Source organism: Manacus candei, unplaced genomic scaffold (genome assembly GCF_025592945.1).
Source record: "Manacus candei isolate 608988 ecotype Guabito, Panama unplaced genomic scaffold, ASM2559294v1 h1tg000016l, whole genome shotgun sequence".
NCBI lineage: Eukaryota > Metazoa > Chordata > Aves > Passeriformes > Pipridae > Manacus > Manacus candei.
In genome coordinates this window covers 6,119,441-6,145,904 of record NW_026138064.1, presented here as the reverse complement: position 1 = coordinate 6,145,904, position 26,464 = coordinate 6,119,441, and the positions used below count along the sequence as shown (strand labels likewise).

The window sequence follows — 26,464 nt, the reverse complement described above, 5'->3', positions numbered from 1 at the left end:
TTTGGCTTGTCTTTCCATTTGGCTTCTCTGCATACCTGCCTATAGGTGCTCTTTCCTAATGGATTTGAACCCCAAAATGGTTTTAGGAAAAAGTTTTAGAAGAAAGGAACTCTAGAATAGAATGGAATGGAATGGAACTGACTAGGTCTCACCAACACTGAGTATAGCAGGACAATCCCCTCTCTTGACTGTGTTTGATGCGCTATGCTGTGTTTAATGCACACCAGGATGGGGTTTGCCCTCGTGGCTGCCCAGGCACACTGATGAGTGATGTGGAGTTTGCTGTTGATCAGCGTGCCAGATCCTTTTCTGCAAGGCTGCTCTCCAGCTATCATCTCCCAGTTTAGCTTTGTCCCTAAATCTCAGCATCTCCGTTTAGTATCATCAGAAAATCTGCCAATTCCTGCATCCAAATAATTGATAAATATATGAAACAGAACTGCCTCTGGAAGTGAGACCTGAGGAAGGGCACCAGCAGCAAGCCAGACATAGCCCCATTCACTACAACCCTTTGAGCTCTGTCCTTAGCCAGTTCTTCACCCAGCACACCTTGTACCTGCTCATCCCACAGCTGCACAACTTGTCCAGAAGGATGCTGTGAGGGACAGATTAAAAAGCCTTGCTAAAATCCAGAAAACCAACGTGCATATTGGATGAAGCCTTCCCTTCATTCCCTGGGCAGGTGACCTCATAATAGAAGGAGAGTAAATCAGTTAAACAGGACTTTCTGTTTGTGAACCCCTGTTGACTGTGCCTGATGATCACATTTTCTTTGAATGTCTTTCAACAGTATCCAGTACAATCTTCTCCATAATTTGCCCAGGTACTGAGGTTAGACTCCAGGTTTGTTATTTCCTGGGTCCTCCCTCACACCCTTTTTTTGTAAATTGGAATAACTCTGGTAAAATTCCAGTCAGCAGGGATCTCCCTGGACTCCCAAGACTTTTTAGATCACCAAGAGGGGTCCTGCCATATCATCTGCCAGCTCCATCAGTACCCTGGGATGAATCCCACCAGGCTCCCACGGACTTGTGAACATTCACATGATACAGCTGGCTCTTAGTTTTAGTGTCCAGGAATGGAACACCGCTGTTCCCACACTGGTGGTGCTCTGACTCCAGGGATGTGACAGCCCAGGGTCTGTGAGTTTATGAAAGATTGAAGCAAAAAAACCCAAAACATTGAATGCCTCTGCTTTTTCTTCTTCCCTGTTACTCAGAGATCTAAGTAAATGGATGACTGGGGATTCTTGTTGCTGAAGGATATCAGGAATATGGGATACATTCATAGAAATCACATTTCATTAGGTCCTGTATTCACTTATTTTCTTCTTTTGGGATGAAGTTTATTCTCTGTCATGGTTGTCATGATTCAACATCTACCAATGTAGATATTGGTGTTCATAAATGATTATTTCCTAACTGTTATGTTTAGAGTGTACCCAACATGGTAATACTGAACAACTAAAAAATTTTTGCTGTAGATGGAAGCAGGTTAGGGTACCATCATCTAATAAGTTGTTGTTTTGTGTTTTGTTTTTGGTTGGTTGGTTGGTTTGTTTTGGTTTGCTTTTCCAAGAAGTGACTATGTTTATTATTGGGACAGACTGTAGGAATCCTTATGCTGACAAGAGGACTGTAGCCTTCCCTTATGCTTGTTGACATATTCCACACGAAGTTGATAGCAAGAGATTTCCCTGAGGAACGACTAGTCATATAAACAAAAAACAATATGCAAACCCCATCTTGTTTTGGCTGGTGTTAAGTTAGTTTTCTTACCAGTGGCTGTTATGAGAGCTGTGTTTTGGATTTGTGCTGAACACAGGGTTGATAATACAGGGATGTTTTTGTTATTGGTGAGCAGGGCTTACACAGAGCCAAGGTTCTTTCTGTTTTTCACAAGGCCACCTGTCAAGGAGAATGGGGGTGCACTGAGGGAAAACACAGCCAGGACAGGTGCCCCCAGCTGACCAAAGGGGGCCCAGACCATATGGCATCATATGGGGGGAAGAAGGAGGAAGGGAGACATTTGGAGTGAGGGTGTTTGTCTTCCCAAGTAACCACTACATGTGATTGGGCCCTGCTCTCCTGGACATGGCTGAACACCTGCCTGCCCACGGAGCGTAGTGAATTAATTCCTTTTTTTTACTTTGCTTGTGTGTGCAGCTTTTGCTTTCCTTATTAAACCATTTTAATCTAAACCCATGAGTTTTCCAGCTTGTACCCTTCTGATTCTCTCCCTGACCGTACTGGTGATGGAGTGAGCAAGCAAGCAGCTGCCCGCTGCCTCCGTGCTGGCTGGGGTTAATCACAGAATCACAGAACCAGCTGGGTTGGAAAAGACCTCCGAGATCATCGAGTCCAATCTCTGACTGAACATGACCTTGTCAACTAGACCATGGCATTAAGTGCCACATCCAGTCTCTTCTTAAACACCTCCAAGGACAGTGACTCCACCACCTCCCTGGGCAGCCCGTGCCAATGCCCCATCATCCTTTCCGTGGAAGAACTACATTTTAATGTCTAACCTAAACCTCCCCTGGTGCACCTTAAGACTGTGTCCTCTTGTCTTTGTTAAACTACCACAAAGGCTCATAAAAGCAGTGTTTAAGAGCAGGTGAAGCGCGTTATGCTTCCACTGCCCCAGCCACGCTTAGGGGCCGCCCGCGCCCTGGTCCCCTCAGTGCTCGGCAGGGTCCCGCCCCCCAGCCGCGATTGGCCACCTCTCTCCCTCCCGGGCCACCATTGGCCGACGCGGGCGCCGCGCGCAGCGCGATTGGCCGAGCGACGGCGGTGGCGGCGGGACGAGCGCGGAGCGGGCCCAGCCCGGCGCGCTGGGCCGCCATAAAGGGGCGCCCGCAGGCCCTCGGGCTGCCCTGGGTGTCGAGTTCTTCCTGTCTCTGACTTTCTTCGGGGGCGGCGTTGCGGAAGCGGCCTGTGTGGTTCTGTGGGAGCAGCCGGTGGGTCGAGTGGACGCTGCGCCCGTGAGGCCGTTGCGGGATACAGGGGGGGCCCGGCGGGGTACGCAGGGACACGGTGGGCACGGGCGGGACTGTGTGGCAAAGGGCTTTGAATTTATTCCCTTTCTTTTTTGGAGGGTGAGTTTCTTGTTTGGTTGGTTGTCTTGTTTTGGTGTGTTTGATCTTGCCCCTCACAACACCGTGGCAGTGCCTCTCTGCCCCCGCGAGGAAGGGGGGCCCTGTCGCTGCCCAGGTGACCCCGGGCTCGCTGCTGAGGTGCTGCTTGACAGCGCCTGGTGAAGCACCCACACTTCGCTGGAGGAGCGATGGGCTGAGCCACCCCCGAACTGAGGGTCAGCAAGAACGTGCCTTGGGCCCAGAATTTAAAGGATGTTTGTTAATGGGTACTTTTAGCTGATGGCACTTTTTTTTTTTCCAGACGAGCGAAATTGAATTAACCTGCGGTAACAGGTTAACCCACGGCAGAGTGGGTTTTGCACCTGGAGGAAAGTTGTACCTCCTATTGCACATTTAAAAGTTCACTTGAGTTGCTTGTCCTCAGCTGTGCTGGCTGCGGTGGAACTGAAGTCTGTCAAGATACTCTGCACTGCTGATAGGTGTGGCTGGATACTGCTGGTGAATTAACACTTTGAAACATATATTTTGGCTACATAGTGTGTGAGTCTCCATCATGCACAAAGATGTAAAAAGTTTTTTTAAAGTTTATTATAACTTGAAGGCTGAGTACTTTATCGGATGTGTTTGAAAGCTTGGAGACTGCATTTAGGTCATTTTCCCATGCTCTGACATGTTCAGCACTTCATTTTTTCAGTGTAGTTTTTGATTTGTACTTGTCTGTGCAACTGTGCACAGCTGCGAAGAATGATTTTTGATAGAGTTGCACAAATTTAGTCTAGAAAAAAATCATTCTTGTAGCAATGGACAGTGCTGTCAGGGGGCTAAGTGTTCTCTTTTAATGCAAAAATGAAGAATACCTACTTTATAGATTGAAATTTCATTTAGGAGAAGTATGCTTTTTTATTGTTGTGTAAGCAAATTTATGTAATAAAATAAGTTTGTTTGCAGCTGAGTCAGACTTGCACAGAATTGATTTCCTCATCTTTCTCACCCATCAAAGCAGGGAAAAAGTCTGGGGAAAAAAGTTATTCACAAAAATCTTATTTTGAAGTTGCATTAAAATGCAGGATCAGGAAAATTCTGTGAAATAGGCCTGTTTTTTTTAATTTTCTTTGCAATGCAGTGAATTGCAGTGTGGTGTAGGTAATGTGCAAGAGTTTGTAACAGATCAAAGGCTCATCAAAATAAGACATACTTGTGAATTATCGCTTTGTTAAACTAGCTGTTTCCACAGAGATGTTTACTTTTGCAAAAGCACTTTGGCATAGCAAATGAAAAATACCGATATGACATACTGGATTAATTCAACAAAAATTGTTATGGTATATGTTGCAAAAAGTTAAGCTGGTGTTGCTACTGTTTTTACATCTCCCTGGTGGTCCAGAGTAACTTGTAGAAGTGTGTTCATTTTGATTCTTGGCCTCTTAGGAAGGCTTGAATGAAACCAGAAGTATTACTGTGCTGTATAGCAGTAGAGGCTAGAATCCTGTTGTACTGGGGACATTTTTGGTGCTTGTGTGTTTACAGTATGAGTCGCATTCATTTGGCGTCTGAGGTAATTGGGGCTGTGGGTGTCATTGAAACTGTCACCATAAAATTTATGGTTCCTTCAAGATTTATCCTAGTATTTCTGCATAATATGTTGAACAAAGTGTGGGGAATAAATGTGTTATAATTCATTTATTCACTGATACAGTAGTGACCCTCCCCTCTGTTTTAGTGGATAGTTTGATAAAGTTCACCACAGTTGCAATGGTGCTTCAGCAATCTTTTGTCTGTATGTTTAGTCATGTGTTTCAACAGGTCCCGAAGGGCTGCTTTGCATTTATTTTTCAATTGGGAAATGTATTTAAAAACTTCAGTTAATACCTTGAAACAATGCTGGAGGTACAGAAACAACTTTGAATGTGGAATAAGCCGAGGTAAACTTGAACCTCTGGAAGAGTTGTTCTGTTCAGAACATCCATGAGCAGGGGGTGCTCTGACTGTCCCTAAAGGAGCCACTAACCTGAACTGTGCACAGTACTTTCCATCAGTCTCTGGAACTTCAACTTCTGTACTTTTGATAGCCTGAGCTCAAACAAAACACACCATGCAGTTTAAGGGGAGTATCCTAAAGCACTTTTAGTAGTGTTGTACGTACATAATGCAGGGACAGTTGTTGGGGTTGTCAAAGTGCAAAATATAGTAGGTCTTACAAGAACCTTGGTTGTCATGCAGGCCACACCTGGCTGTCTGTGTGGAGCACGGCTATAACTTATTTATATGGGAAATTGAGGTAATTATTGATGAGCTCTTAGTAATGAATGGAATACTCTGCAAGGATGACAGAGTGGATGGCCATGTAAATTGCTAAATGCTCATGTGTCGTGGGGAAAAATATTTAGCAATTCTGCTGCCAATGGCATTAATCATTCTGAGTAGTTTTAAAACAGCTTTTCAAATTTGATTATTTTAAGTCTGATGTTTTTATACTAAACCCTTACACAGCATTTCAGGTAACTAAAAATGTGACTGTGGAAGCAGAGAGAATTCCAGCTGACACACACATATGTGTGTGTCTGTAATGCTTATTAAAACATAATTTGAAAAGGTTGTGGTGGTTCAGATTCCAAAATCCCCTGTGGTTTTTCTGAATTGCTGTGGCATCTCAATATCTCTCTATTAGATGCTAAGCGAGGGGGAGGGAAATCCAAGGTGATAACAGATTTGAGATTTAAATGATGCCACTAGTTGATACTATAGAAAAGTATAATACAGAGAAACAGTTCTGATCCTGAGGGTGGATTGTGGATGATTGCTCAGGAGATTAGGATAATCTGTTATACCGAAATGTCCTATCATGTCATCTTAGTGTCAGAATGTTCCAAAACATTCAAGAGAAGTTTCCATAACCCAGGTGAGTTTAAACAATAGCAAGATCTGCCTTCTGTTCTAGTGGCTCTGTAGTCAACTTTATATATTAGATAAGTGTCTGTTCATTAAGTGTTTGGTGAACCAGACATTTGCAGTTTGGTGATGGCTTAAAAAAAATTGTGGAGTAAGATTTTGAGCAGTTCTTTCAGGAATCTGCAACAGTATTTTTGAGGCCTAAAAATTGTCTCCTATGTAATGGATCTGTAATATGTTTCCATGATTGTAATAAGTTGCTTTAAGGGAAAAGTAATAGTTTTTAAAAGGAGATGACAAAAAAAAAGAAATCAAGTATTTGTACCCACCCAGTAAAATAAGTGCAATTTCATACAGCATTTTGATTGTGTGATCTTTCAGAAATTTAAAAAATAAAAATGTGTGTAAAAGTAATAAAGAAGTTGATCAGTAGATAAATTGTGATTTATGTGAGAATGAGGAAATAGTGAAAAGGAGTAATGCTACAGGTTGTATCTTATTCTGCACACCAGTGTGGAGAAAAAAGCCCCACACAGATTTTCCCCTCACCTCAAACATAGATGTGTGACTGTGATTCCAGCCCTGGGAGCAGAATAAATATCCTGTTTTATGGCCTTCACTCCAGTGCAGCTCTGTATGTTGCTATTTGCCAAAACAGAGGGAAGTGTTGACTTGTGTGTAAACTTGTCCTCTGTAATCCTCCACTGCTCTTCTACTTAGCTGGACATTGCTAATTATTTCCCCATTAGTAATTTGCTCAGTTGTTTATTCCTACCTGACAATAATAGCCCATGCTTCTCTTTTTGAGGATGATCTTGCTTCTTCACAGATATATTAGAATTGCTTCAGATTCTGTTGCTGAAATTTGTACGTATTGAAGGCCCATCTGACTTCAGGTGAGCTATACTGTCTGTCTGTTGGTTCAGAGGCTTTTGTTACTCTTGTATCCAAGGTACAGAATTATGTTTATGAAAGGAAAAGAATGGATTTTAAGTGGTGAGATTTCACTATTCTTCAGGGGTAAAAACACCTTTCCAAAAAATTACTTTCGCCATTTCTGGTTGTGAATAATGTTTTGTTACATGTTTTGGGTTAACTTTGATTTAACAAAGGCAGTTATATAAGTCTGATGAATTATATAATAGTCTGATAAATTGTACCTCTTCATCATGTAAGAGTTTCCAGGACCTGAACTTCCACCTTGGGATTCTTTGGTCATTTCTTATTTTCTGTGTTTATCAGACAGAAAGGAAGTGATTGTTCTAATTTCTAGCATATGTTGGGGTCATCTGCACTGGCAAAAGTAGAAGTGTACCTTGTCTGCTTAAAGAATAGAAAAGTTTTGGCATTTGAGTATTGAATGTTTGTCTTTCAGCTCTAGAGAGATGCTTCATCCTCTGCAAAGTTTGTAATTGGAACTGAAACAGAAATGCAAAATGTGGAAGTCATAAAAAGAGAGGATATAATCCGGGGGGGGGAGGTAGTGACTGAATTTTTGGAAATCTTCTGACAATCTATAGGTAAGAGTTGCTACTTCCATGCCTTTAGTTTAGTACACCTGTTTAGTATACAAAAACTTGTGATATTGAGGAAGGAGAGAGATAAGAAAGCTTCCCTGATGATTAGCAGCCCATGATAGTATTCTGTATTAACAGAAAAGTTTGCTACAGGGACTAGTGGCAAAGTAAAGCTTTTTATTCCCTAAGTTATAATGCTTTCTAAGGGAGGATGGACTTGCTCTTACTTGGTTAGTGCATAACACTGTTCTCATCTTTAAAAGCTTTTAATACTTCAGTTACTTAATCTTCCCTGTCAAGTTGAGGTTTAATGTGTAGTTTCTGCTGAAGCTATTAGTCAGGATAAAAACTGAAAAAGAAAACTGAAAAGCTGATAGATTTTGACAATAGTAAAACAGAACTGTCAATTGATCAGATCAAACACAGGATTGAGACAAAGTCAAGGAAGGTGAAAATGTTGCATTTTAACTATTTACAGTTTTTGTAAGACAGTAAAGAGAACAGACCTAAAGTCAGAGCAAGTCAATACAAATAAACTGGAAATAATGCAAAGTTGTGTAGTGTTTCAGCAGCCATGGAATGGCTCAGTTCCCTCACTCCAGTTGTGCTAATGCAACTGCTGAGCTTTTTAAGAGTGAAGACAGATTTAGATCCTCAAAGAAGGAGATTTAGTAGAGCTGAGTAGGTTCATGCAGTCTGCCTTACAGCTAAATTTCTTCCTAGGAGTTTGTGTGGGACTATGTTCTGTATTTTCTGCTGGGAACTGTTGATAACACAACAGGGATGTTTGTATAATTGCTGAGCAAGGCTCTCATTGAGCCAAGGCCTTTTCTGCCTCTCACCCCACCTGTGAGCAGGCTGGGGGTGCACAAGGAGCTGGGAGGGGCCATAGCCAGGACAGCTGATTTCATCTGACCACAGGAATACCCTCAGACCATATTGTGTCATGCTCAGCATGTGAAGCTGATGTGGGGCAAAGGAGGTTGGCCAGGCTGCTGTTATTTAGGGATTGGGCATCAGTGGGGTGTTGGTGAGCAATTAGGGGGTTTTTTTGCATCATTCTCCTCACTTGTTTTTATTTCTTTGCCTCCTTATTTTTTTTCTTTCGAAAAGAAATTAAGCTGTCTTTATCACTGCCCATGGGTTTCCTCACTTTTACCCTTCTGAGTCTCACCTTTCCTACTGGATGAGAGAGTGGGAGAGCACCTGTGTCATGCTTAGCTGCCTACCAGATTTAGACCATGACATATGGTTTTCTGAGGTTCAGATAAATCTTGGACAGTTAAAGTAAATTCTAACTAAATATTCATTGTTTGGAATAGTAATTTGATGCTGTATGTAGTTTGAAGCTCTTGAGCATAATTAAAAAAAAAAATTAAAGAATTTTGTGTTAATTTACCCATAGTGGTGAGAGGTAAATTGTGATAGTAATATGTTGTTTCAATAATTTAAATGGATATACTCCTCTCCCTTTTGGGAATTATTACATGCCTTTCCTCTGTTAACTGAAAAGAAGCAATTTCTTCTCAGTCCTGAGCAGTGGTACTTAGAAAACTGGAAATTCTCCATTCTAATTCAAATTTCCTTTTAATTCATCTGCTCTTGGAAGCTTTCAATACCTACAGGAAAGAAAGAGATTTAGAATATCAGTTAAAGGTAAAGAATGTTGGATGATACAGTTTAAAAGACAGTATGAATATTTTTACTTGCAACTTTAAGTTGATCAGGGAGGTGCTTTCATTATGATTTAGAATTACTCAGGTAAGGGAAAAGGTGCCAAGAATGTGAGCTGGTTTTAAGTTTTGCCCATTTGACAGCCAAATGAAGTCATATACTTCTGGGAAGAAATGCAGATTTATTTTTTTTTAAGATAGTAACCTAGAAAACAGTAATTGTGTCAATATTACATGCTTTCCCTTTTTAAACCTTGAATGCAAGATCCTGTTGTTGCCTTGTAGAAGAAAATGTTTTCTGTAATTCATAGAGGTGAAAGAAAAAAGAGGAACTGAGTAGGATAAAGGATTTATTTTTCCTTCCATGTCAAGTGTTGTTGAGATTGGGACCAGAATAGGCATATAAGTTTTTTAAGAATGCTAGGAAAAGTCTGAGGAAGAACATAAAAAGATATGAGTTATTAGAAGACTGAAAAAATAAATTCTTAGATATTTGGGGCTAACTTCACATTTCTTAAAAAAACCAACAACCTAGTTAAATACCTTCTGCAGCAGAAAATCACCTGAGACTGCTTCCCCCACTCCCCCAACTCTTCCCCTACTTGCATTCCTGCTTCCCATGCCACATTCTCCCAAGTTTTTTTTCTCCTGTGAGGTGAGAGGCCTAGGAGATAACTCTGTGTGAAGGAATGATACCAACAAAATAAAATTCTACATAATAGGGTGAAAATAACATCCAGGTAAATTTGATGAAACCTTGTGAGGCTTCAGTGGAAGTCATGAAATGCAGTTGTGTGTTCCTTTAACTACAAAAATTGCTGGGTGTGTAAGGGTGTCCATTATATCAGCTCTTGGAAGAAAGGTAGGATTTTGTTCAGATATTCAGAACTGCTTTGGATAAACTGATTCTAATGTATATGATTTTTTTACCATTGCTTCTATGAACTAGACTGCTGCAATAAAGTTGTACCATCCAGGTAGATCACAGCAGCTCTGGGAGTCACAAATAAGACCAGCCTGCCTGCTTCTTTGGCACTCAGCATCACCCTGTTCAGGAATTAGGTTCATGCCACAAGTGACAGAATCAGAGAATGCTTTGGGTTGGTGATTTCTTTGAGCAGTGTTGTAAGATCCCAATCATATACCTTTGTCCCAAGAAAGCTGCTTCTTTTTATCTCTAGTGTGCAGGATGTGAGGGAGTTGAGAAGATGGGTAAGAACAAAAAGTAATGGAGAGGAAAGTAAAGGGAGGTGATTGGGTTTCGATGGGTGAGAATTGGATCCTGTCACCATGTGACTGAGCAGGAAACTCCGATTGTCCTACATCTGGCTCTGTAAAGTGGAATGGTTTGAGATTTGTATGTAGGATTGTGGTCAAGAAAGTGGATCATTTCTGAATGCTCAAATTACAGTACTAAGTTGTGAACACCTGTATGCATGCATCTGCTCTAATCTTGAACATTGTCTTACTTCTGGAAAAACAGTTTGGGTTTTTTTTTTTCCTTTGAAAGAGGACAAGTTGGTTAGGCAAGTCAGATGGATTGGGTCTAGGTTCTGAGGCTTCCTGTGCTACAACCTGTAATTTGCTGTTTCTAGGGAGTGGTATTCTTAGTGCAGTATTTGTAGAAGAAGAAGCATTCTACTCTGCATCTATTATTAAGGCAGTGCCTGGGAAAGGCCGGACCTACCTGTTTGCATACTGTGCATTTTAGGAGATGGTCTCTCCTGTTTTTGTTCTTTTTAATCCAGTTTTGGTAATCTAAAATACTTTCCTGCTAATGATCCCTCTGAGGAGTTCAGGTAATTGGAGCTGTGTGTAGAAGTGAGTTACTGGGTTGTGTGCCCTACCTTAGTTATTTAATCACGAGTGCATTGCATCTCTAAGATGGTCAGTTTTGCAGAACTGCATATTGTCAGTGGATTTTGAGTGTGGTTTTTGAACAGGACCACTAAACTAAGCTTCTGAAGGAGGATAGAGCAAAACCCACTTTTAAGGCTGAGTTAGCCTGGAAGTACCTGAGAGAGGATATTGTGTCTCACGAGCTTGATTGCCTGAAGGGTTTCTGGTAAATTTGGTGTCTGGATTCAGATGCATAATTGTGGCTCATTTTAAGCATGCAGGAAAATAACTAAATGCATACATCCTTCTCTTATTTTGAGATATTTTATATCTAGGTAGAAGTTAACCTCTTATGAAAACCAAATGTGACATCCATACTTTCATGTGACATCCAGTGATGAAAGCTTTCACTGTGTTGATCCAATAAATCTTCCCCAGGGCAGAAGAATAATATCTGCATGCTGTATCTTTTAAGAACAGCTGAATACAAGATGAGGTACTCTGAATGCGTTATTTGGAACAAAAAAATGTAGTGCATTGCACAGATTTTGCATGCTGTGAGCATCAGTTTTTTAAAAATAAAACATTTACATTCAGAGATTTTGACTCTCTTGAGCAGACATGCTTTTGAACAATACTGGTGTTTTAGAGAACAAAATTAAGAATTAGACAATTGTGTTGTATTTTTACCTTGTTTTTTTCAACCACTTGAGGACAGATTTCTGCATTGCTGTTGTGATTTACTAATCTAACTGCTGTGTTCTGCTCTTCAAGTTTGGACGTTGCTGATTTTTGTCAGCTCCCTCTGGCAGTCTGCTGACCAGCCACATTGTAATCAGTTGAAATTTAAGAATTGTTAGAGCTTGCTTGAATAAAATTACCTTGATGGTTGACTTAGTAGAGATATTAACTACTGGCTGACTCATTAAAAAAATTGCCAGTGCTATTTTTCCTGCGTTAGTTGCAAAGTGGGGGTTGTTTGTTTGTTTGTTTTTTGTGAAGATTGATTGGGTTTTCACCTTTCTAAGGAGTGCTATAGTTAAAAGTAAAATTGCCATTTTAGCTTCTGTAGTTTAATATGAGATGGGCATGTTTGGACAAATACCTGAAAATATTTTCAGGGAAGATTATATGTAATCAGACTACATAAAGCTTCATAGATAAATGAGGAAAAAAGACTAAGATACCTGCTAATAGATATTCTCTTTTTAAGGGCAATGAAGAGATTAATTTCACAGCCAGGAAATAAAAAAGCTTTCATGTTTTTGTGAAGCTTGTAATACTCTGTATTAATGGTGGCAAAATTTATCTTCCTAGTCTTTAATGTCAACTTTTTAATTTGGTGAGTTTCAAGAGCAGAAACTTACTCCTTTGTTAATTCCATATATAGTAAAGATTAAAAGTGACTTAGGGGGACACAAAAAAGCCACTGTACATTTGAAATACTGAACTTCTAATTGCATTTGTACAAGCAATAGCCTTTGGATTAACAGCTGATACTACTGCTGTATGAAAATCTGTCTTTATTACAATGTTGGCAGCTTTTCCCCACTGTTTTTCCTGTTCCTTTGTGCTACTTAACCCATATTTTCTTGGTAAAAGGAGTAAGTTCCAATAATATAAAAAACTACTGTAAGAAGAAGCTGTTATATGGCAATGCTTTCTGTGGCTATTCCTGAACACGCTACCTAGTATTAAGAATAAAGCTTTCTCCCTGGGAGTTGGACCTTTTGCTTTAGGAGGTGTGATGTGATTAATTCTACTTTTCTGGTCACAAAGTTAAGCTATCTAGGGCTGCCTGAATTGTTCTGAATAATCTGAAGGATTTTCCATTACAGTGCTTGCAAATCTTTTCTGAAAGCTGATACATTTTGTGTCAGATTCATGTGTAGAAGTGCAAAAAAAAAAAAAGTTTGACATCTGGACTTGATCTTTAAATTTTTTTTGTAAAGTGTCTGGTATTTACTACAAATATGTTAAGGTAGAGGTAAGATCAGTGTTTGCCAATATTATTTCGTGTCAATGAAGACTGTTACGTTCTTGTATAACATGCAGGCCCAGAGCACTTCTTAATAATTGTATTGTTGGTAAAGCTCAAGACTTTAGAGAAATGGAAAATTCCTTCCTAAAAAAGTACAGCAGAGTTTTAGAGAAGAGGAAAATTACAAAGCCATATTGTTGTCTAATGAGTACCTGTCTTTTTCTTTCCTTTATAATCTCATGTAGCAATGGGCCAGGCAGCTGCCAAACCTGCAGGTCCAAAACCTGCAGGAATATATCGGGCTATTACGGGTAGAAGATGTGGAAGAAGACATGCCTGTGTTGGCTTTACACCACTTTCAGATAGTCAAGATGGAGATGCACATAAACCCAACGAAGACTGCAAACAATTAGACTTGGAGGATGTTCAGGAAGAGAGTTCTTTATGTATGTACCTATCTTTGTGTATGTGCTTTTTAGTTGCAAACTGGGATGCTTGTGGGTGGAGGAGGAAGGCACATAGAGAAATGTGGAGGGAAGAGAACAGCCACTTAAATAATGTGTAAAGTACATTGCATATGTCTTTATTTTGTCTTCATACTGAATTTCATTTTACAAAGTGTAGTCTAATCTAGGCTGTGTGATTTTTGCCTGAATGAGTTAATGCATTCTAACAAACTAGATAATAGTGTATAATTCAAATTATTTTGTCTTCATATCAAATTAAAAATCACATTTGGAAGAGAATGCCTATTCTAACCTTCTTTTTGGAACTAGGCTACAAAATATTTGCTGTGTCATAGACCAGGTTGTTCTATCTTTGTCAGACCTACTGTAAATACATTGGGAATTAGTTTAAGCCTATAAAAAAATCTTTAAAAGTTGTTTTTTGTTTGTTTTTACCAGTTACACCACTTCCCTTTCTTGTTTAATGAATATTAGATGCTAGTATTTCCCAAAATATCTTCTTTGACTTCAAAATATCTTCTGAATAATAACTTAATAGAGGAATACAAAACAGCTTCTTGGATTAGAAATACAGTCCCATTTCTCTGGCTGAAGTTTTCAGCAAAAAACCCCCCCACATTTGATATAACCTCAGATCTTCCAAAGTGCCTGGGGAAAAAGGACTTGGGAGTGCTGGTTGACACCAGCTAAACATGAGCCAGCAATGCCCATGTGGCCATGGAATCCTGGCCTGCATCAGCAATAGTGTGGGAGCAGGAACAGGGAAGTGACTGCCCCCCTGTGCTGGACACTGGTGAGGCACCTTGAGTGCTGTGTCCAGATTTGGGCCCCTCACTGTAAAAAGGACACTGAGGTGTTGGAGCATGTCCAGAGAAGGGCAGCAGAGCTGGGAAGGGTCTGGAGCACAAGTCTGAGGAGCAGCTGAGGGAGCTGAGGGTGTTTAGTCTGGAGAAAAGGAGGGTCAGAAGGGACCGTCTCACTCTCTACAACTACCTCAGAGGAGGTTGTAGTAAGGTGGGTGTGGGTCTCTTCTGCCAAATAACAAGGAATAGGACAAGATGAAGTGGCCTCAGGTTGTACCAGGGGAGTTATAGGTCGAATATCAGGGAAAATTTCATCACCAGAGAGTTTGTAAAGAATTGGAACAGGCTACCCAGAAAAGTGATGGAGTCAGCAATTCCTGGTGAGGAATGCTGGAGGTATTTAAAAGGTGTGCATACATGGTGCTTAGGAACACAGTCTGGTGGTGGACTTGGCAGTGGTAGATTTATGGTTGGACTTAATGATCTTAGAGGTCTTTTCCAACCTGACTGATTTTGGGATTCTACAGAGTAGCATTTTTTCCTCCTTCCTTTATAAGACTATTTTGAACTGTTTTCTTCTATTTTTTTTTTTTTTATAATAACATAGTGCTAGTTTAGCTTTGTCATATACTCCTGTTCTTGTAGTCTTGTGTGATGTAGATTGTCTTGGAGTGGTTTTAATTTTTTGTAATTTGTATATTTTTACTGTTGCCTATGCTTCTTACATTTTCTACACTTTCATCGAGTTAAAGGTTTATCTCCTGTAAGGAAGTGTTGACATTTATGGAACCTTCCTTCTGTCTCTGTATAATGCTACCACATTTCTTGTTTCAGCTACACAGACACGAGCATACAGTTATTTTAGGGGCCGCTAGAAATATGCAGTTTAAGGGTGTATTATCTCCCTGTTCTTAATACAGTCGCTCTATATGTAGACTAGACTAACTACAAAATGCTAAATTTCCTTGTGTGTGTTAAAACTCTTCAGATTTATCTTTGAGAAACATTTTGGATTGATTTACTTTCTTTACCTGAACTGGGTTATATTTTTCCCCAGTTGATAACTTATTTTTGTATGGGTAGGTATTACCTAAAATGCTGCATATTTCCTTCCTAATTGGCATAACATTTTATATAGAATTGTAGTATCGTTGAATATCCTGAGTTGGAAGGGGACCCACAAGGATCATCAGAGTTCAACTCCTGGCCCTTCACAGGTCATTCCAAAAATCACATAATAGAGAGTATTGTCCAAATTCTTGAACTGTAAGGCTTGGTGCTGTGACCACTTCCCCGGGGAGCCTGTTCCAGTGCCCAGCCACCCTCTGGGTAAAGCAACGTTTCCTAATATCCAGCCTAAAGCTCCCCTGACACAATGTCAGGCTGTTCCCTCGGGTCCTGTCACTGGTCACCACAGAGAAGAGATCAGTGCCTGCCCCTCCTCTTCACCTTGGGAGGAAGGTGCAGACTGCAGTGAAGTCTTCCTTCAGTCTCCTCTTCTTCAGGCTGAACGGACCAAGTGCCCTCAGCTGCTCCTCATATGAAGGTACCTCTAGACCCTCACCATCTTTATGGCCTTCCTTTGGACACTGTTTATTGTAGTGCCCAAAACTGCCACAGTATTCCAGGTGAGGCTACCCCAGGTCAGAGCAGAGCAGGACAATCCCCTGCCTCGCCTGGCTGGCGATGCTTTGCCTGATGCTCCCCAGGATACGGTTGGCCCTCCTGGCTGCCAGGGCACTGATGACTCATATTCAACTTGCCATTGACCAGGACCTCTAAGTCTCTTTCCATTGGGCTGCTTTCCAGCATCTCATTAAATCTCACTTTTAGTATCATCCACAAACTTACTTGATGTACCTTTGAGCTGTGATTCCAAGTTGTTTATGAAGATGTGGAAGAGCACTGGCCCTGGAATGGAACCCCACTAGTGACAGGTCACCAGTCTGATGTCACCCCATTCACTATAACCCTTTGTGCCTCACCCATCAGCCAGTTGCTTACCCACCACACAATGTGTATGTCCAGCTGTGAGCTGGGAATTTTGTCCAGAAGAATCCTCTGAGAGACAGTATTGAAAGCTTTACTGTTTGCAATCAAACAACTGCATCAGCTGGCTTCTCTTGATCCAGTAGGTGGGTTATCTTGTGACAAAAGGAAATTAGGTTTGTCCAGCTCATGAAGCCGTGCTGGCTGTAACCAATGGCTGCATTGTCCTCAAATGTTTATCAGTACATCCTGGAATCATATTCTCCATAATTTTACCAGTCAGAGTGAGACTGACAAGCCTGTAGTTTCCAGGGTCATCCTTCCTGCCCTTCTTGAAAATTGGGAAATTATTTGCCAGCTTCCAGTTGACTGGAATATCCCTGATTCCCAAAACCATTAAAAAATTGTTGAGAGAGGCCTTGTGATGACATCAGCCAGCTCTTGATTATCCTTGGATGAATCCTATCAGCCCCCCACAGATTAACAGAGATCCAGCTGGAGCAAGCAGCAGTCCCACACAAGTTCAGTGTCAACTGGGAGTTTATTGCTCTCACAGTCATGGTCCTCCAGCTTGGGGCACTGGACCCCCTTAGCCCATCATCTCTATTGAAGATAGAGGCAAAGAAAGATTTAAACACCTTTGCCTTGTTTATGTCCCTGTCTGTGTGGTGACCATCCTCATCCCGCAACATGCTGATGTTATTTCTGCACTGCCTTTTGCTCTTGCTGTATTTAAAAGAGCTATTTTTATTGTCCCTTGCATTTCTTCCCAGCTTCAACTCCAGCTGAGCTCTGGCCACTTGAATTTTCTCCCTACAGTGATGAGCAGCCTCTCTGTATTCCTCCCACGTTACCCAACCTTTCTTCCACTGGGCATACACTTTTTTTTTTTTTTTTTTGCTTTAGCTTCAGAAGAAGATCCTTGCTCAGCCAAACCCACCTTCTGCTTCCCCTGCTTGATTTCAGACATCTTGGAATTGCCTGTTTCTGTACCCTTAGGAGGTGGTGCTTAAAGAGTGACCGGCACTGCTGGACTCTAGCACCTTCAGAGGCATTTTCCTGCGGGACCTCACTAACTTTTTTCCTGAGCAACCTGGAGTCTACTTCCCTCCTGTCCAGGGTTGAAGTTTTGCTGGCACTTTTCTTTCTGTCACCTGAGATTTTACATTGGATCACGTTGTGTTTGCTGTGGCCAAGACGGCTGCCAGTCCCCATGCATGAGACCCTCTCTGTTAACAAACAACAACTCAAGGAGGGCACCTTTCCTAGTCAGCCCTTTAGTACCTGTACCATGAACTTATCATCCAGGTGTTTAAAGAATCTAGGAAACTGGAAGATAGGTAGAAGGAGATATCCTTGGAAATATTAAAAATATGACTGGATTTGGTCCTTGGTAACCTACTGTATGTGAATCTGAGCAAGCGGAGTAGACTGGATGATCTCCAGAGGGACCTGCCTGCCAGCCTTGGCTGTTAGTGGTTTAGTAAAGGAGCTTCAAGATTTTAATTAGATAAAATGTAATGATATAGTACTACTTCCTGGAAGTCAGACTCCTAGTGCTGAGAGGCATGGCTCTCATAAGATTCCAGTGTCACAAATTCACCAACCGAGTCATGGATAACTATTTAGATGAGAGATGAGACTTTTTTTTTTTTTCTCTAATTTTTTTAAGGTCTTGTAGTTATGTTTTTAAACCCCTAAATATTGACTTAAAGTGCTTTCAAGTTATGCAAACCATTTTGTGTTCAAAAATAGATTGGACAATTGCCTTGGATAGGAGTTTACAAATTACTTGAATAGAGGATTGATTTTGTAGTAGCAGCAGTATACATGTTTTAACTCTTGCTGCTAAATTTGATGTTTATTGTCCCTTTATGCAAGAGGTGTTGTAGTGTCATATAACTAAACTGCATTTGTGATGAGGCAACTATTAGCTGCAATACAACAATCAACCCTGCTATTATTTTCTTATGTGGAGTTACACTCAAAACTGCACATGCAAAATACAGTGCTCTTAGTATATAATTTAAAGTACCAATAAGTGACTTTATCTGAGTGTGGTAGAAGGCACAGTTTAGCCAGTGTAGTGGTTTGAACCAGGTTTTCCCCCTGAAGCTAAGAAAATGGTAAAACCCCAGGGGGTGGTGACCCCTGAAGTTTTGAAGTTTTGTCCGATGGGCGCTTCTGCGAAATATAAACATACCACAAGCAAACGGAAGAGAAGGTTAGTTGTAGTTTGGTTGTAGAAGTGGTAGCCATGTTCTGAGGCCACGAGGAGCAGAGGGCAAGAGGCCCTGGGGGGGGAATTGGCTCCCCAGCCCCAGCGGGGCCTACAGGGACCTGGAACAGCATAAAGCTGGGCTAGGTGCCTGCAGCTGAGAGCTAAGAAAGTTTTCTCCACTGTGAGCGAGCAGAGACAGCAGCGGCAGAAGCAGCATCCAGAAGCGATGGCAGAGAGCCAAAAAGATAAGAACGCAGCAGAGGCATTACAGCCAAGCAGGAGAGACACAGTGTTGTCCGAAAAAGAAGCTAGCAGCAACTGAAAGAGAGAACTGAGTTCTACAGAGGGGAAGTTTGGGGGTAAGAACTGCAAAACTCCCCTAAACTTTCTTTGAGATCCCTCCAAAGGGGAGGGGGTGGACTCTTACTGATTAGAAGTCCTAAATGGAGTAAAGGCGCTAAGAAGCTCGGTTGTCCTGAGAGCTCAGCCAGGACAGTGTGTAGGAGGTTGACCTTGGAGCCCTTCCTTGCTGCAAGCTACAAAGACGCTCGCAGCCATCTTGAGGCAGGGCACAGAAGCTCTGCAAGGAGCTGAGTCTCCTGAAGATACCAGACTGTCACGAAGACCCCCTGTGCTTCGTGGTATGGCCGTGCTGGGACAACCTTTGTCTGGGGTGAGCGTAGCCCACGGAAGACCCCTCGCTTGGAGACGACAGGACCGAGGGGGTTTGGATACCCCCCTCGTGAGTGCTGGCAGAAATCCAGCTATCAGCTGCTGCATGTGAAGAAGACAGATGACTGCTGCCTTAGGAGATACTGCTGCTTTGAGACTGAAGAAGGGATCTGTCCTTCTTTCCCTCCTGGACTTTTATTTGGAGGGGAGAAGAGATCTGATCCATTGTAAATACTTATGTCATGGTAGAGATAGTTGAGATCGTATGTATAATGTATTATAATATTTATTTGTACAGTCATTATAATATATTCCCTTTCCCCCAATTTGAGTCTCATGTGGTTGTCTGGAAAACCCATCTCACATTGGATTGAGATGTGACAGGGGGCTAGGACTAGGGAATTAGAATTTTGGGGATCTCAAACCATAACACCAGTTAATGAATTAATAGTCTAATATGGAGAGAAATGGTTTTTTGAGTTTTCCTATTATCTTATAATTCCCTTCTTTATAAACAGTGCAAAAATTCTGCTTATGAACGTGTTCCTTTAATACTATTTTTTCCTATCACATCCTGAGCTGGTACTGTATAATTTAGGTCTATTTCTGTAGACTTAGTTTGTATAAAAGAGAAAGGAAATGTATATTAGTGAAGAATGACTGCATCTCTGATAAATGTTTCTGTCTATCATTTTGCACTGCGGTCCTAGTAAATTTTCCCTTCTTTTTATTGAGCAGTTGTTGTAGATGAGAATATTTCTGTTGGTTTTGATTATTCCAATGTATTTTTTCTTACAGCTTTCTCTGAAAGTTCCAGACCACTGGTTCAAGTTCCTTCTGCTCTATTAGATAAGCCATTGTCAGAAAATGGTGGAACTAGAGAACTCATTTGCCAAAATGTATCAACCCAAACTTCTGAAGCGAACACACCACAATTTTCTGTAGTCTGTCCTGGTCCAGAAGGCAATCAAATCTCACAGAACTTTATGAATCCTGATGAAAATTCTGAAGACTTTGCAGAAAACACATCTGGAAGACATAATGATTTGAATGGTAAGAATGGAATTGCTTTTGTGAACATTGACTCTTATGAGCCAGATAGCAGTGACGGAGAAGAAGATGACGCTCAAGACAAATGTTCTTTGGTAAAAGAAGCAGCATGTCTCATTCAGGGACAATTAGATAACATACTTTCTCAGTGCGAAAAAGATGCGGAGTGTCTTATGGACTTACAGTCACGACTGTCTTCTTTCAACCACAGTGTTTCTAGAGAAAATTGTGAAGGAGCAGGACCAATGCCTTTGGCATGTCCAAACAATAGGACACTTACATCCACTGAAGATCAAGCTATACCAAAAAGTAACCTGAGTGGTACCAGTTGTGAAACACAGCAGATAAATCATATACTGGATGTTGGAATCGGAACCCCTGTTGCTGATGTACTAAATGTCAGTGATGGAAAGGCTGACCAAGAGAAGTCATCTGAGCCAGTAGTAAGACCTAAAATTAGAACACGAAATACTGCAAACCAGCTTGAGAGAGAAAAGCAACTCCCTAATGATGAAGAGCAAAAACCACTTTCCTCTTCCTGGAAGAGAATAGGAGTTGCTGATTGCCAGCAATGCCATCCTCAGTGTCCCTTGAGAGACAGTGAAGAGATGAGTTCTGGTGTGTTCTTTCTCTCAAGAGTGTACAGTGATCAAAAGAACACAGAAAGAGACCTAGGAAAAAATGCAGCAGCTCAAAACCAAAATGTTCCAGATGATAGCAGTTTTTGGGATGAATTTGAAAACTGCAACAGATACTTCTTAATGTCCCATGAAGATGAAGACAGGTAGAATTTCAGTTTTATATCTGTTTTAGTGTTGAATCTTTTGTGTAAATCATGTGCAAAACTGAATAATACGTTAGCAAATGGGACGTGAAAACTTGAGACATTTCAGAATATGATCAGATAACAAGATACCAACATTTCCTTTCAGTTCTTCTTTACTCTTCTGGTCATGTAAAAAACCTTTCCTTATATCTAGCGTTAGAGCAACTTACCACTAAGGAATATTACTTGTTTATGGGTCTTTGAAAGTTCTCTTCAAGAGTTAGTCTTTTCAGAATTTGGTTTTTTTGCCATGTAATCTCAGTATTCTGCATGGCAGCCTATATATTTTCTTGTCTCCAGCCTGTGAAAGAAATTGTTCTTCCTTGTGATATCTGAAGAATAACATGATGGGGTTGCTTATATCCCTTTTTTAATGGAAATTCTTCAGACTAATAGGAGTTTCCAAAGTACAGAAATTCGCCTGGTCTTACAGTATGCTTAGATAATCTTTTTAAATATATATTAAAAAAATTGACCAAACAAAATAAATCAAAAACAAACAATAAAACTTTCAACCCAAAACCAGGCAAAGAACCAAATAAACAAATGGTTCTAAGGTGTTAGTATTCAGCTTTAGTTGGTGCAATTTCAGATGCATTAGACTACCTATCAGAATTTCTTAATAGATGTGATTTCTGTTGTAAAGTAATCCATTAAAGTAGCCCAAAGTTAATGAATATTCATATTTCCATCACTTTTCTTAGTCATCAAAATCGTGATAGAAAAACATATTCCTGCCTCAAATTAAAATTCTTAAATATAATCTGTGGAACTTCTTTATTCTTGTAATATTTACAGAGCATAATGTGCAGTTTTTTGGAAGTACTTAGATACTATGGAAGTTCTTAGAACTTTTATATTGGCATGTACTTGTAATGAGATATAAGGAGGGTTAATTTAAAGTGAGTTTGTGAGGTAACATTAATACACCTAAACATGCTGGGTTTAGCAGATTGAAAACTGAGCTGTGGATATTGTGGATTGCTGTATAAAATGTGCTGTATTAAGCACGTTTGCTATTCACGTGTTTTTCTCTAACTTTTTGAAGTGACGTGGTTAGTTGACTATATTTTGAATTTCAACAGGTGTCAACTGTCACTGTATTGAGTGAACCTTCTAAGTGGTATTACCAATGGTAACAGTAGTTCATCTTTCTGGAGGTTCTGCTACCATTATGATTTTAGCTGCCCACAACTTGTTATTTACTACCCTTTTCCATGTGGTGGCTGAGCAAATTGTCTTGGAAAAAACTCCCTGCCATTCATCTGTTTGGGCTAGTGAATTATATAATTTGTAGGGAGTCATTTGTTGTATCTTTTTATGGTTGAAAGGAAAGGGTCATTCTATATGGCTTATATGTTGTGAGAGCTTTTACTTTAAGTTTGGCTAAGAGGCAAGGTTGACTTTGCTTGTTATTTGTTAATCAAGCACTGGTGTTCTCAGTGTCACTGTTGCTGTTTCTGTGTTCTGGGAGAAAGATGTGTATAGTGGGTCTGGGTTTCTGTTCTTGTTTCACATACTCTGCAAATGTGGAGAGGGAAGAACAAAACATTTTTGCAAAGTAGGATGGGCAGAATTCTTGATTTATTTTTTTTTTCCTTACAGACTAGTTGTTTATTTAATCCATTCTTTATGTATACCCGACTTTTAATACATCTATAAATAGCACAAAATTCATTTCTCCTAGAAAAAAAAATCATCTATATTGAATGCAATGTTGACAGAAAGGTAGAAAATCGCAGAACATTTATTTTGTTTCCCCTAAAGCGGTGTTTAAATTCATGCCCTGTTGCCTTGTTTAAATGGCAGCTCAGAATGCAGCGATGGAGAATGGGCTACGGCTGTGCCTAGCTGTTTGACTGCTGCGGAACAAGAGCAGTCCTCAAGTGAAGAGAGCTGGGATACTCTCCCAGGCAGGGAGGAATGTGAAGTGCAGAGCATCAGCTGTGATGTAAAAGAAGAGAACACAAACTGCGGTTTCCAAGAAGGGTTTGGCTTTATTTCATATAGCTGACTTCCTGTAGCTTCTAAGTTCAACACCAACAGGGTTATCCCCATGACACTATACCAAGTGACATCTATTCTAAAAGCAGTTACTGTACTAGCAGCAATCATTATAACAATTTGAGTAGTTGTGTGTATTTCAAATTAGGGAAAAAATGGCATTTCATGGAAACAATTCTGTTTAATGAAAGATAGAGAAATAATGAGGGCATTGGCATGTAGTGTCTATATGTTTTAATAAATTTGATGTAGTGACTTTAGAAAGCCAGATTAGGAAAATTAATTGTTAAGTGTTACATAAAAATCTTCTGACACTGCTTAGTACTCCTTGAAAAGCACTTGTTTGACCCTTTGCTTTATTACGTCTCCTATTCCACTGCTGCTCCCTGTTTTCTGCAGCCCTATCAATGATTCAAGCAAACTTGAATTGCTTGCTTGCTGTAGTTCATACAACTTATTTATTTTTCCCGTCATTCAGTGCTTTATAAATTGTAACTGCAAGTCAAAATTTGTAGCTATATGGAGCCAAGGAAAGTGTTTGGTTTTGTTTTTTTAACTTAAGCATCTAATATTGACTTTAGCTTGTGTCTTTACAAAGCAAAAAAGCCACACCTAAGTGATATTTCAGCTTCTTCCACTCTTGACAGCACCTGTTGCCAAGCAGTTCACTTTGCTGTTAATTCTTTTTTAGTATTGGTATCCCTTGAGGTTTGGAGAATTAGTGTGACTTTATGAAAACTTGACAGATACCATTTCTTTCAGAATAACAACAATGCAGGTGTGTAATCTTTAGCTTTCTTTGATGTGAACAGCCTGGAAATGTACACAGTTTTAATGTGATTCCTGTTTATTTGCCCATTTACAAGGAAAATGGGACTCACAGCCCTGTGGCTGTAAATAAACATCCAGGTGACTTGTGCTCCTCTAGAATATCCAGGAATGAGATGATACTTTCTCCTTATGCAGATAGGAAATGCCTTATGTAGTACCTTATGCAGGTACTACTTCTCTTGCAAGCAGTACCTCTTTGTGTTGTATTCAGGCCAAGCTTTGCCATGAAGACTGTTCCAAGGTGTCAAGACAGTCTTTCTTTTTGATAAATAAGAAAATATTTAGTACCAAATTTACTAACCCTGGCAGGGCTGTACTGCTGGCCTTGAGCATTAGACAAATAGCTTTGCTGTAGAACCATGGGTGTTACTAGATTCTGACTCTGGAGCTGATACCATTGGGAGTTTCTTGAATTTTTATGGCAAACCGTAAATTTTTAATCTGGGACTCTGCTGTCTGGGAAACAGACTCTTTAGTCTTTGTAGTATGTTTAGCTATTGTTGTTCACATATGTTTGTAAATTCTCTTAGCTTTTTAGTTTTACTTTTTCATTTACTTATTTGAAGGGAGGAAGGTGAGATTCTTTGGTCACCGTACCGAGAAGAAGTAGAAAGTAGCAGTGATGAGGAAAATGATCCAGTTAATGATTTCATGCATCCTGCATTCTTCCCGTTCAATGGAAATAACAGCTTTGAAGATGACTCCAGTGTGAGTGAAGACCTGGATGTGGAGTGGAGGTATGCATTTGATAGTTGTCTGCCATAATTTCAGAGGTTTTGTACTTGCTATTTGGCTTTTTATGTAAGATGTCAAAAGTACTCATGGCTGTCAGTATGCAGTTGCTTCAAAGGCTTATAATCTCAGTTTTAAGGTTTAAAGTACTTCAAGTGCTAGGTGTCTTCTAATGAGAGAAAAAGGATGTAGATTTGCGAAGTCAGTCTGTGATTTGAGAAAATTCTGGTGCCCTAAATATTCAGGGGATGGTTGTACCTTTTCAATTAATTTTCAAGATAGTAAGTATAATTAATTTTCAAGTGGAAGTATAACAAAAGTAGAGCAACATAAATGTAATCAGCATTCAATCAGCCTTGTTTTATAATTGCTCTTTTCCTCCTTTGAAACTGATGTAGGTTAGACATTATAAGCCTATTTTATTTCTTTGAAATGCCATGCAATTACCTAATATTATCATAATTTTGAATGCTTCAATCAATTTTGTCAGTAGATTGCTGAAGAATATTGCAGAATATTTATTACAAAATGCTGCAAATACCGGGAGTAAAGTGATTTGAGGCACGTTCACAGTCTAATCCTAGAAAGTGTTTGTTTTAAAGTAAGAGTGAGCTAGACAGAGTGCTTTCCAGTAAGAAAATTAACACTTGCTCTCTTCTGCTTATTAAAATATGAACTACAGTCCAGACATACCAAAAACACTGGTATTTTCTCCTTGAGAAGTTACGTTGTGGAAAGGCACAGTGGGGACTAACTAATGCATGAGTCCAAATTAGAAGTAAGGCATATGTTCTTGCAATGTCAGGCAGTAAGCCAGCAAAGGAATACTATGATAGGGGGAGAAACTGACTTTTAAATGTTGGAGGTTAGCCTTGGTAAGCTTCGCTATTACTAAAAATAGGAAGGAAGATGTTAATGGTCTGTTAAGGTTTTTCGGTTGAACATATGCAGATCCGCACATGATTTTGCTTGTTTCAAGGTTTGATTTCTGATTGTTGAAAACAGAACTCAAAGGAGCTGCCACACACCGGACACTGGAGCAGGGAAAACAGTGTGAGGGGGAAGTAATTAGAGAGAGCAATCACCATGCACTGACCACAACCCCCATTCCCTGTCTCTCTGCCCTGCTCAAAGTAGGGGAACATGGAGGAGTCAAGAATGAAGGAGCCAAGTTGAACTTGGAAATAAAAAGAGGGCTAAGGGGAAGGTGTTCTAGTTTTTGTCTTTGCTTCTCACCATCAAAATCCATTTCTTCTGGCAATAAATTCATAGAATTGTAGAGCGACCTAAGTTGAAATGAACATATAAAGATCATCTGGTTCAACCTTTCAATTAAATTGTTTTTCCTAAGATAAGTCTGTTTTGCTTGTGGTGGTGTTTTATGACTGATCAGCCTGTGTTTATCTTGACCCATGAGCTTTTAATCTTATTTACATGCATGTCCAGTTGAGGTAGGGGAGTGAGAGATCAGCTGACTGGGTATCTGGCAGGTAATTAACAGGTTATGTGCAGTAAATTGATGTACCCGGCCCTCATGTTGCTACTGTTTACTTTGAAATTAAGACCATGTTTCCTAACCCATGTTTTTCAGAACACTTGATGAGTTTGAAGTCCTAGGACTTGCTCTAAACATTCCTTATATGGACCCTCAACTTCTCACATTTGTGGCACTAGAGGGACGCTTAGAAGCTGTGGAGGTATTAAAATATTTTCTGTGGTTTTATACTAGTGATGTTGTGACATAAATGTTTATTATTGAATCCTGTTTCTACATAATCTGAAATCCAGGAGAATCAGGGGAAAAAATTGCTTTCCTCTGTTAGCTTGAGCTTTCAGGTCTACAAATCTGCAAATAAATGTTGGAAGTTCTTTT

General features: G+C 40.2%; 1 protein-coding gene across 7 annotated transcripts in view; it reads left to right on the top strand.

The window, feature by feature from the left end:
- Window positions 1–2,816: 2,816 nt before the first annotated feature.
- PJA2 (praja ring finger ubiquitin ligase 2) overlaps window positions 2,817–26,464 on the top strand; it is a 29,724-nt gene continuing 6,076 nt past the window's right edge. The window contains exons 1-8 of one of the 7 annotated variants that reach the window (XM_051782615.1): window positions 2,854–2,959; window positions 6,816–6,882; window positions 7,362–7,506; window positions 13,242–13,442; window positions 19,947–20,982; window positions 22,834–23,013; window positions 24,426–24,596; window positions 26,183–26,288. In XM_051782615.1, the coding sequence (XP_051638575.1) occupies window positions 13,244–13,442; window positions 19,947–20,982; window positions 22,834–23,013; window positions 24,426–24,596; window positions 26,183–26,288 (1,692 nt within the window). In that variant the 5' untranslated portion in view covers window positions 2,854–2,959; window positions 6,816–6,882; window positions 7,362–7,506; window positions 13,242–13,243. Of the gene's footprint in view, window positions 2,960–3,001; window positions 3,098–3,398; window positions 3,596–6,815; window positions 6,883–7,361; window positions 7,507–13,241; window positions 13,443–19,946; window positions 20,983–22,833; window positions 23,014–24,425; window positions 24,597–26,182; window positions 26,289–26,464 lie in introns of those variants that run through there. The other 6 variants (XM_051782621.1, XM_051782617.1, XM_051782619.1 and 3 more) reach the window with 6 other exon arrangements.